Source organism: Microcebus murinus, chromosome 5, assembly GCF_040939455.1.
Source record: "Microcebus murinus isolate Inina chromosome 5, M.murinus_Inina_mat1.0, whole genome shotgun sequence".
NCBI lineage: Eukaryota > Metazoa > Chordata > Mammalia > Primates > Cheirogaleidae > Microcebus > Microcebus murinus.
The window spans coordinates 104,737,091-104,749,672 of NC_134108.1; the positions used below are offsets into that span (position 1 = coordinate 104,737,091).

The following is a 12,582-nucleotide window of genomic DNA, read 5'->3' on the forward strand; positions in this document are numbered from 1 at the left end:
TTTCTCTGCCATGATCGGATGTTACCTCTGTCATATACAGAGTTCAGCATGTCTCATTGACTAGTTGCCTGCTCCTGCACCAATACCACACTGTTCTCATTACTGTGGCTTTATGGTCTACTTTGCTAGGTGGCAGGACAAGTCCCCTTCCTTGTTCTTCTTTCACAGAATTCCTTCTCATTTTATTTGAAGATTTTCTCTTCCATATGATTTTTAGAATCAATTTGTCTTTTTCTGTAAAAAATAAAAAAAACCTATTGCATTTTTATTTCAATTTTATTGAATATATAAGTTAATATAGAGATATGCATACATAGATTAACTTTGAATTTTTCCACTTATGAAATGATATATTAATATCTAGCACACAATTGTCAGTTTTTCTTTTTGTGTTCTTTAATATTATTTTATCATTTTTCCTATAAATTATATATCTTTTATTTAGTTAATCCCTTACTATCTCATTGCCCTTGGTGCCACTGTGAATAATATCATATTTCCTGATTAATTGTTGCTGGGTTATTAGATCTTTGATGGTTTTATTAATAAATATGGATCTTACATCCAGCAACCCTGCTGAATTTTTTAGTTCTTAACAGTTTTTTTGGAAATGCTCTTACATTTTCTATATAGACCACCATATTTTTCCATGCATAATGATATTTTAAGCTCTTCTTTCCTATCATTATACCTCCTATTTCTTTTTCTTGTTTATTATATTGGTTAGGATCTCTGGTTTAGTGTTGAATAGCAGCAGTGATGATAAGCATCTTTGTGGATCATGTTTACAATTATGGTAATGAATTCTCTTAATACACACATTCTTACCTGTTTTCCCATGTATTAACATTAAACATTTGCAATATGGGTAGCCAAGGTTAAGTTATCAATTATAGTCAGGTAATGAAATACAGTTTACATATTTGTAAGAGGACTTAATCTTTACCTAATTAGAACTCTTTTCTCATTTTCTGAATCACCCATCCAGATTTATTACCAGTAATCCAAGAGGTAATATGCTTAAAAAAATTTACTTTAAGGGTCTCAACTAAAAAAACAAAAATAAATAAATAAAATAAAAAATAATGTAAAAACAAGCATCTCAACTGTGTTTTTGCTCCCTTTGACAGCGTTGGCTTCATGGAAATGTCTTATCATTAGAAATATAAATTTAAATCTTTTGATATTCTTCAAAAATTCTCAATTGTTCCAATTATTTTTGTTTTGCAATTTCTTTTTTATAGACTCCTATGAACCAAGCTTCAACCCGTTCCCACTGCATTTTCACTATTCATTTATCAAGCAAGGAACCAGGATCTGCAACTGTACGACATGCCAAACTCCATTTGGTTGACCTGGCTGGCTCAGAGCGAGTCGCCAAGACTGGAGTAGGGGGCCAGCTTCTAACAGAAGCCAAGTATATCAACTTGTCACTGCATTACTTAGAACAGGTAAAACGGGAAGAGTGGGATGTAACTATGGCTATCATTTGTTGACCACATACTATGCATCAGCCATTCTCCTAGCGTTTCTGTTTTGTTTTGTTTTGTTTTTCTTTTTTTATTGTGGTAAAGTATACGTAACATAAAATTTACCATTTTAATCATTTTTAGGTATGCAACTCAGTGGCATTAAGTACATTCACAAAATTGTGCAACCATCAACACTGTCCATTTCTGAACCTTTTTCATTTCATAATCCCAAAGTAAAGTATACATAACATAAAATTTACCATTTTAATCATTTTTAGGTGTGCAACTCAGTGGCAACTCAGTGGCATTAAGTGCATTCACAAAATTGTGCAACCATCAACACTGTCCATTTCTGAACCTTTTTCATTTCATAATCCCAAACAGAAACTTTTCATTTCCCTCTACCCTTAGCCTCTAGTAACCTCTATTCTGCTGTCTCTATGAATTTGCCTATTCTAGATGCCTCATGTAAGGGGAATCATGCAATATTCATCCCTTTGTGTCAGGCTTTTTTCAATTAGCATAATATTTTCAAGGTGCATCCATGTTGTAGCAAGTATCAGAATTTCATTCCATTTTAAGACTGAATCATATTCAATTATATGTACATGCTACAGGTTGTTTATCCATTCATCCATTGAGGAACACTTGCGTTGTTTCTACCTTTTGGCCATTATGAATAACACTGCTATGAACATTGGTATCTACTAGCATATTGTACATACTATTCTTTTTTGAGACAGGATCTCACTCTGTTGCCCAGGCTGGAGTGCAGTGACATCATCATAGCTCACTGTAACCTCATATTCCTAGCAAGTGATCCTTCTGCCTCAGACTCCTGTGTATACACTATTTTATTCAAACCTCACAATAGCCCTACATTGTAGGTGACAGTTATTATCCCCATCTTAGAGATTTTAAAATTCAGGTCTTCCAAAGGTCTTCCCAAGGTTACACAGCTAATGGTTGGGTGAGGATTTGAGCTTAGGTTTGCTTGGCTCCAAAGCTGATGCCTTCTTTCACTTATTGTCTTACTGCCTTATTGGAAAATTAGTAGTAGGTATGAATACAGGTTATAAGTGGCCTCATGTTATCTTTTTTCGGGCTAGCAGGTTAACTATGGAAACATAACTTAAAGTTGACTAGTATTGTTTCAGCTTCTGGTAACTGCATCTGGCTGGTAATTTTGCTCCTGCAATTGTTTTTGTAGCCTTAGCTTTCCCTCCCTACTTCTGCCCAGTTTACTACAATCCACCCTAGTATGTGCTCTATTTTTAATTTCTGAATTTGACTCCAAAGACAGAGAAAGATCATCTGAATTTAACAAAATAAATCTTCCAGAAAAAAAAATCTTCACTAAAATGAGTATATTGAATTAGATGATTTCTCAAGCTCCATTTAGCTCTGTGAGTATAAGTGCTGTGAGTTGAATGTTAAAGATGGCAACTACTTCCAAATTCTAAAAGAGAAACATGATCAAAAATTGGAGTGGAGAAGTACAGAGTATATTGGTGAGGGAGAAGGACTTGTTAATGAATGTTGGGGGCTAAACAATTTGAGAAAAAACAAAACGAAACTTTTTTTAACTACGTAATGAATCCTTTTGAGACTGATGTCGTCCTGATGTTAAATGCTTTGTAATGGTCACGTTGGCTGAAAAAGCAGATTCAGAGAAACCTATTTCACTCTATCTGAAAAAGGTGCATAGAGTTAGGCACCAACCTGATGAATCCCAGTAATGTAGCACCCAGCGATTAAGGCCTGCTTGGCATTCAGATCATTTTAGTGTTTTTGACAAGAGTCAGCATTCCTGAGCTCTTTCTTGCTCAAATATTACACACTACTTATACTTAACAGAGCTTTTTACTTAATAGGACACTTATAGAACATTGATATGAAAACATAATGGACTATATTTAAAGTGCTTTATTTCAAAGAAATGTATCTGCTTGTTTCAGATAGTAGCACTGTCTGTTTTAATTTCCATTGTGTCCATCTGTTCATACAGAATTATATTCATCAGTTGAATCAGATTTCCCACCAATTGTAATCACTCAAGAGAAATGGTCTGCTCCTAATCCTTTTTTTCTTTATTCTGCATAACCTTTGCAAGCTGCTACTTGTCATTAAAACTATTCTTCTCTTCACATTTCTTCCTTCAAAATTATTGTAAAATCAGCCTCATGTGAGTAGTCTTGGTGGCTATGTGGCATTTGATTTTCTATACCTTTAATTTACGTATCTAACGAAGAGGGCTGCGCTAGGCACTGGAGCATAGTGGTCAGCAAAATAGAAACAGTCCTTGTTCCAGAGATCTCATAGCCCATTGTGGGGAGACGTGCATTAAATAAGTAATCATTAGATATGTGGCTGGAATCCAGGTGAGAGCTGTGATAACAAAGTAAAAAGATAGATGCCCAGTCATGGGATTGCTGGATCAAATGGTAGATCCACTCTATAAAAAAGACATCTGCATTCAAATGTTTATAGCAGCACAATTCACCATTGCAAAGATGTGGAAACAACTCAGGTGCCCGTCAATACATGAGTGGATTAATAAAATGTGGTATATGTATACCATGGAGTACTACTCAGCTATAAGAAACAATGGTGATACAGCACCTCTTATATTTTCCTGGATAGAACTGGAACTCATTCTACTAAGTGAAGAATCCCAAGAATGGAAAACTAAACACCACATGTACTCACCAGCAAATTGGTATTAACTGATGAACACCTAAGTGGACATATAGGAGTAACATTTATCGGGCGTCGGGCAGATGGGAGGGGGAGGAGGGGATGGGTATATACATACATAATGAATGCGATGTGCACCAGCTGGGTGATGGACACGCTTGAAGCTCTGACTCTGGGGGGGAAGGGGGAGAAAGGCAACACATGTAACCTAAACATTTGTACCCCCATAATATACTGAAATAAAAAAAAAGAAAGGAAATAAAAGGAGTGAGGGGAGCTGGTAATGGGTATCTGACTTAGACTCAGGAGGTGAGAGTTGAGGATGGTTCTGTGAGGGCCTGGGAGGCTGGGAAGACGAGTAGGAGTGAGGGAGGTATGGATGTGGTCCTAGCGTGGTAGGCAGTAGGACTGTGAGCCTCACAGCTCTCAGCTCCAGCCCAGGGGGATCAGTTAGCTCAGTTCTCAATGACTTTCACATGTCATTGGCCCTGGGCTCTCTGAGTGTAATTTGCCTGTTTCATTTTCACCCACTGCATCACTCTGGTCGGTAACTATTCACACTGATATACAAGTCTCTTCACAGGAAAAGAGGAGGTTCAGCACAAGGTAATGGAGAGAGGAGAAGAGATTAGGTGAGAGGAAAGAAGAGCATGAATATGGAAAAAAGTTGAGTGAATCACCAAGTAGCTGCTAGAGAGCAAGTAGGTGGATAGAAGAGAGATTTTGGGATTTCACACAGAAAGAGATAAGCGAGAGAGAACCAAGGAGTATATGGGAATAAGAATAATAATAAGAGTAGGAAGATACTTAATAAAACAACAGAATTCAAGGACTTTTATAATCAAATTCTCTTTATGTAATACCTTATTATGTGGCTAGTGAGACTGGAAGTATAACACAATTTAGTTTAATAGCCTCATTCATTCATTCAACAAATTGTGATTGAGTGTCCACAGGGTGCTATGAGTTATGTTAGGCAATGGGGATAAATGTATGATTGGGAAAAAGGCTGAGCTATCATGTTATCTAGCAAAACAGCAAAGCATACAAACAAATACTTAGCAATACAGTAAGACAAAAGCTGTAATAGAAATCCATATCATTGTTGGTAATTAATTACATCCTCTCTTTCTCAGTTTAAATATATAAGATAGAGAAGAAAAGGGAAATGGTGTGGTAACCTGTCTTACTTTAATTAGTCTACACGGTCTAGAAATCCATGCAGAATTATAACCGCCCTTCTGGCCATAACTGTGAGACCTCACACCTGCTAGCAAGGTACACACCTGCTAGCCGGGTAGAGCCTGTCCGAGTTGAATGCACTTTTTTGTGCTCATAAGTAAATAACTTGCTGTTTGCCAGAGTAATGTTGGTTTTGGAGTTTTCCTTGTGTATGCAGTACTTTTTCCAAAAAGTCCCTTCAAAAATATTTTAAGCCACAATAACAGGGTACATCTTGGCCCTAGAAATTGAGTCCCTCAGGGGAAAAGGAAGGGAGCTGTGCATACTTGTCCTAAACCTCACCGAGTGCTCCTGGAGTGACCCGGGGTCTCTGTCAACCCAAACATCAAGTGAGAAACCACTGGGAACCGACAGTGTTTGCTCTCTACCACTACAGAAATCAGAATCGGGGTTGCCTTCGGCCAGTTAGCCTACATAAGTGGGACTTTTCCAGAGTTTCAGTTTCCATTGGCTTCCACCAAATGTGTTATTTGAAGAGAAAAACTAACGGTTCCAGTACCACTTCTAGCCACTCCAAATCTTTGTCAGTTTTCAGAGGATCATTATTTACGCCCTTCTGAGCTCTTTAAAAGACAGTCTCTTTAACTCATTAAGTAGTAAATTCAATTATTGATTCCAGGCACAGTTTCTAGGTACTCGGAGATATTATTAAGTATAATGTGAGGTTCCACTCTCCATCACTTAAAGAAAGCTTTCAGGAACATCTGTCATTGTATTTATAGGTGAAATCCAAAATTAAAGTAAACATGAAAAAAAAAATCAGATTGTGTGACCCCACTTCCCCTGTGCCATTCAGAAGATCCTTTGGTTCATGCCCAATGTGAAGAGCCACAGCAGCCCCACAAAGAATAATCTACCTTGGCCTCTCTCACAAATACCTGCCATTTCTGAGTCTCTCTGAGGGTTTGTACATGCTCCATGTGGGCTGGGCTTATTATGTCACTTCTAAAGCTCCTTGAGAGCTGACAGCATACCTGCTCAGGGTCCCCTTCTAACAAAATGGCCCAGGACTGAGTTTTTATGGCAAAGACGAGTCTCCAAAGGGATCATCAAGGACATTTCCTAGAGACTCCTCCACAGCACTGAGTGCTTTTTGTTTTACTAAGAACTATCCCAGAAATTATCTCTATTGATCTTTGAAACATTTCTTTGAGATAGATGGGCATTCTAATCCCACGTTTACAGGGGAGGGAACTGAAGCTAACAAATTTAAGAGATTTGCCTAAGATCACACAAGTGGATAAGCCGGATTCTGATCCCAGACCCTGGGTTCTTGCTTTTATCATGTACATTAAAAATAATACACCGATCTCCAGCCTGTTATTCCATTTTTCTTCTACTACTTGTCACTGTTTAAAATTGTACTTATTTACTTGTTGGAGTGCTCCAGAGATCATTCTTGACCCTCTTTTCTTTCTTGTCTACACTCTCTCCCTATGTAATGTCTCCAGTCCCCTGGCTTTTATATGCATCTATATCCTTATGTCTTTCCGGTTTATGCCATCAATCTGAACTTTTTCCCTGAGCTGTCTCCTTGACAACTCTACATCTCCACCTGGAGTTCTATTTTTGATTGTCTCTCCTCTCTGCCCCCAAGTATGATTGTTTCCTAGACCTTACCCATCACGGTCAATGGCCCTACCACCTATCTCATTGCTCAGGCCAAAACCCTAGACATCATCCTTGATTTACCCTCTCCCCCAATATCCAGTCCTTCAGCAATTTCTATTGGGTTTACCTACACAACTTACCAAGAATTGGACCACTTCTTTCCACCTCTTCTTACTCCAGTTCAAACCTCCATGGTCCCTTGCATGGACAACTGTGCAAAGCTTTGGATTAGTCTACCTGCTTCTACTTCTGCCCTTGCATCATCTGTTCTCCTCATGGCAGCCAGAGGAGTCTTTAGAAAATGTAAATTACATCAGGTCACTCCCCTACTCAAAACTTTCCATTTGCTTCCCAATACACTTAGTAGAATAACCAAGCTGCTGTGTGATCTGGTCCCTGTCTACCTATCTGACCTCATGTCCTGTCATGCTCCCCTAGCTTATGATGGCCTTCTTACCAGTGGTCCAACATGCCAAGCTTATCCCCATAGCAGAGGCTTTGAACTTCTTGCTCCTTTTGCTTGGGATGCTCTTGCTCCAGATATTCATGCAGCTTCCCACTTCTGATCATTCAAATTTTGCTCAAAATTGTTTCCTCACCAGGGCTTTCCCTGGACACTCTAATATATATAGTTTTTGAGGAGAGTTGAAAACCAGGAAAGCATGGTGTTCCAATTAACAAGTGAATAAGGTGTTTCCCAGAGTAGGCAGTGAGTACCTAAGTTGAGTGCTTATTCAACTCAGAAGTCTAGTAAGTTGACAATCAATGCTTTGGGTACAATGGAGGTTGCTGATGACCTCGGCCAACAGCCATCTCAGTGTAGTCTGTAGTGGGCATGCAGAATGGGAATCATCCAGATGAGGGAGAGAATTTAATGCAGAAGAGAAAGGAGGTGATTGTAGGAGCAAAGTGAGAGCAGAGGAGGGAAAGGATGGAGGGCTGGACTTAGACTGGAGCAGGACAGAAACAAGAGGAAGGGCAGAGTGTACAAGGGATTTAGTGATAGAGGCACAAGATTCTGGTAGTTGTTCTGGTAGAAGTTCTGGTAGAAGCGTGGTAGAAGTTCTGGTAGTTGTTCTGGTAGAAGTTCTGGTAGAAGCGTGGCTGTCAGCTCAAATCAAAATTGAGGAGAGGAGGAGAGGGTGGATATCAATTTGCATAAAAAGGAGAAGGAGCAAAGGCCTCATTTCTGAGAGCTGAAAAGTGATTTTTGAGAGAGATATTTCAGAATTGTTGGATCGTAACATCTGTGGTCATGAATTTAAAATGAGACTAGTGGTATAGTTGGATGTTTTCCTCAAAACAACCTTCAAAAAACAGTGCTCCCATCTTGTTTTGTAATCAAAGGAGAAGGGGTCCTGATGATGGGAATTATACACCTGGGAGGAAGGGGGACTAGAACAATGACAAGCGTTGGCAGAAGTATTTTCAGGAGCCAGAATCTTGTAATGCCCCTGAAGACACACAGTCTGTGGGTAACTGATTCCTGCTGCTTTGCAATGAACATCCTAGCACTGGATATTTCTGCCCAGGATAAGCCCTGGTGCCTCTCTCTGGGATGAACCCAGCAGCCTTTCGTCCACTGGACATTCATCCCTCTAGTATCTTCCCAGTAAGTACCTAGGAAACTCATGGAGAGTAAGATGAGCAAGCTGGAGTTAAACAAAGGTCAAGTACCCCATCACTTACAATGACGGCAAACACATAAATAGCACTTATTATGGGCTAGGTGCTACTCAGTAATTTACATATTTTAACTCTTTTAATCATCCAAGCTACCTATGAAATAGATACTGTTTTTATCTCTATTTTACAGATAAAGAGACTGAGGCAGAGATGTTGAGTGACATGCCATAGTAAGACTAGGACTTGCCCCTAGACAATCTCGTGCCAGGATCTGGGATCTCAACCTATCCTTCTTCCCACAGTTCTTATTTATTGTCCTGTCTCTGCTACCTTGGAGATAGGGCATACAGCCCAATTTTGGTAGGTTTAAAGTAATCAGGCATGATTTACTCTTGCGGTTTTTGTATAAATTTCTCAGTAGCTGAAAACAGAATAATAGTGTATCCAATTCTATACAAGTTATTTTATCTGTCCAAAAATTACAGGGCTCACAATGCTACATTTATGCTGCATTTATTTTATTCCATCTTGACCGTTTTTTGTATTGAATGTTGTTAAGGTATTTATTCTGTGTCCAAGTTTTGAGTGTCACCCTGCATTTATTTATCATTTCTTTTTGTATCTTCATTGCTGTTGAAGCTCACTTGTTTGTCAGACATGCATTTTCTACTAAGTTAATGCCATTATTTTTCCACTTTGCCACAGGTTATCATTGCCCTTTCAGAAAAACACCGTTCACACATTCCTTATAGGAACTCCATGATGACCAGTGTCTTAAGAGACAGTTTGGGAGGGAACTGCATGACGACTATGATTGCAACACTCTCATTGGAGAAAAGGAATATTGACGTATGCTGTTTTTTTTTTTTTTTTTTTTCTGGATTTTATTGCTAGTTCCTGAGATTGAGTTGAGGGCCCTGGGTGGGTTTCCACTTTTTCAGCTGGGTTGAGATATTCCTTCAGAGGTAAATGCCTTACAGAATTCAAGCCTTGAGTTAGTTGCCAGCATCATTATTACCCAGTTTGAGAACTGACTTCACATAGCCCAGTATGGTTTGATTCAGAAGCCTCACATATAAACTTTGGAAGGCCTTCTGATGATGGGTTAGTTACCTGACCCAGAGAAGTGAGAGAGGTGACCCTTCAGCTTCTCTTGCCCAGTTTGGTCCTGACCACTGTGATCTGGATACCTTGGAGATATCTCTGAGATATGTCCCTAGATAGGTTGCTGGGTGCAGCACCCAGATTGCCTGGGCAGGGGCTGCTGCTGAATGGTTTTTCTCAGTTCTGTTAGAGCTGGTCGATGTCTCACACATTTCACTTCAATGTTTGGGGTCCAGATGCTCTCCAAAAGAGGAAAACAGAAAGTGGTAGAGTGACTCTCAAAACAAGGCCAAGCCTTTGATTGTAAGATGGCTTAAAAGGCCTCTCTTTTTGGTCTGTTACAAATGTAATTTTATAAAATTACAAATAAATTTTTATAAAATTACAAATACAAAATAAGTTTACAAATAAACTTTATAGTCTTTCATGTTTGTGGATTATAGTACCTGCTATATGGTTATGATTTTTATGTGTAGCGCTGATTTAACAGATCGATAATTGAAAATACATAGTGTACCAGTTGCCACTTAAGACCTTAGGACCTCCAACTTTTTTGGCATTGGTCATTTTATTAAGCCAAAGAAAAATTTTTATTAAAAAATAATGTCCTAGAGCAAATCTTCCTAATTTGGAGGCATATGTCCTCATTGTGTATTTTAATACATATCACCCTTTACATGTCCACCTTTTTTCTGTTAATAAAACGTTTCATTTAGAGAGAAATATCTCTCTGTGCCATATTATTTTAAGAAGTTATTTTGCTTTCTTAGGAGTCTATATCTACGTGTAGATTTGCACAACGAGTGGCGCTAATAAAGAATGAAGCTATTCTCAATGAAGAAATCGATCCCAGATTGGTAAGCAACTTTTAATTGACCATGTTAACAAAATCAAAGCATATCAAAGATTAGCCAAAATTTGTAGGGGCACTTACTCTGTACTAGGCATGTTCCGAGGGCTAGAAAGGCATTAACTTATTTAATTCTCAAGACAACCTTATGATAGATGCTACCTCTAGATCCACTTTACAGATAACAAAACTGAGGCACAAAGGTGTTAAATCTGGCTCAGAGTCGCAGTACTGACTTCAACCCCAAACAGCCTGAGTCAAGAGCTCGTGCTCTTCTCACCTGCTCCACTAGGAAGACGGGCAGTGAGTCCTGAGGACTTGTTCAGCAAAATCATACCAATTATATTTATATGCAGGACCTATCCCTTCAATTTACATAAGTTTAACTTTCTAGAGATAATAATTGGCCATCTTTTATAAAAGCTTATAAAGAAAAAGAAGTCCTAAAGGTTAATAAATAGAGCTATCTTTTGCATAACTGCTCTGTTACTTATTCTAGTGATTTTTTAAAAATTAATTGTGGGTTTTATCCATGTAACATACCCAAGCTTCTAGTTTTATAACAATAAATACTGCTTTATCAAAGCACCTTTTTTAAGCAAAAAAAAAAAAAACAACAATAAAACATGTTACCTGATTCAGCTATTCATTATAAATGCAGATATTTTCTCTTGTCTCTATTTTGTTAGTTTCCTATAAATGAAAGCACTAATCAACTCATGACAACACTGAAAATGCTAACAAAATATCTTAATTTTGTCAAATTTTATAATTAAGATTATATAGGACAGGCATGGTGGTTCACACCTATAATCCTAGCACTTTGGGAGGCCAAGGCAAGAGGATTGCTTTAGGTCAGGAGTTTGCAACTAGCTTGAGCAAGAGCAATACCCCATCTCTACAAAAAAAAAAAGAAAACTTAGCAGGGCGTGGTGTGTGCACCTCTAGTGCCAGCTACCTGGGAGGCTGAGGCAGAGGATCGCTAAAGCCTAGGAGTTTGAGGTTGCAGCGAGCTGTGGTAACGCTGCTGCACTCTAGCCTGGGCATCAGAGCGAGACTCTGTCTCAACAACAACAACAAAAAAGATTATATTATTTTTCAAATTACTCAGCTTTTCTTATTTCTCTAGAAAACAAGCTGTTATTAGGATTAGTAGTAGGCATTATTAAAAAAAAAAAAAAAAGATGTGAAATCTTTCCTGACAGTGATTCGTTTACAGATTTCTCAAATTCAAAAAAAACATTTCTCAAATCACTGTTACCCGTATTAATTACTTCCTATCGATTGATTGTTTGCCCTTTCTCCCCTGGAATCATTCCATTGACAGATAGAAGGAAAGAGGACAAAGGAGTAATGGAGCTATCTGTTTCATCCTGCTCCCCTGATGGAATTCTCCCCTGGAGAAACCAATGGGTGAAGCAGGATGTATTTCCAGGTCTGTGTGGTCAGACACCATGCAGTGCTCCTGCTGGAAAAAGGAAAGGGAACGTGAACTCCTCCGGTGAAGCTTCGTGTTGTCCCTACCTTTCCATCAGCCCTCTAGCATTGCTGTGCAGAGTGAGAAAGACAGTAATGAAGTGATTAGCCTAGAGACAAAAGTTAGTTCATAATTTAAGGAAAATAAACATTAGACACTGGAGGATTTTTTTTTCTTTAAATTTGGCTAGAGAGACTTTTCTTTGAAGGAAGTTGAGGCATTTGAAGAAAGGTAAATATTATCATGCGTTTGATGTGGGTCTGTGAGAGATTTAAAGAAAAGAGAAATGAGGAGTCAAAAGCTAATAGCTGATAATTGAACAAACGTTGAGGTCTTCCTGGTGCAAAATGATCTGGTAATTGACAAGTGTTATTTCCTGGTCTCTTTTATAATTGCTTCTAAAAACTGACATTACTGTTCGTTATTTTATGTGTGGAGCTTGTCTGAAGCACACGTGGCGACTGAGAATGTGTCCAACAAGCCACCCAAGACAAAGCTTGGTT

At 38.5% G+C, this 12,582-nt stretch overlaps 1 protein-coding gene across 3 annotated transcripts in view; it reads left to right on the forward strand.

Moving 5' to 3' along the window:
- KIF6 (kinesin family member 6) overlaps nucleotides 1–12,582 on the forward strand; it is a 358,750-nt gene that overhangs the window by 134,963 nt on the left and 211,205 nt on the right. For all 3 annotated transcript variants that reach the window (XM_076003384.1, XM_012778297.3, XM_076003385.1), the window contains 3 exons: nucleotides 1,245–1,451; nucleotides 9,354–9,497; nucleotides 10,523–10,609. In XM_076003384.1, the coding sequence (XP_075859499.1) occupies nucleotides 1,245–1,451; nucleotides 9,354–9,497; nucleotides 10,523–10,609 (438 nt within the window). The remainder of the gene's footprint in view (nucleotides 1–1,244; nucleotides 1,452–9,353; nucleotides 9,498–10,522; nucleotides 10,610–12,582) is intronic.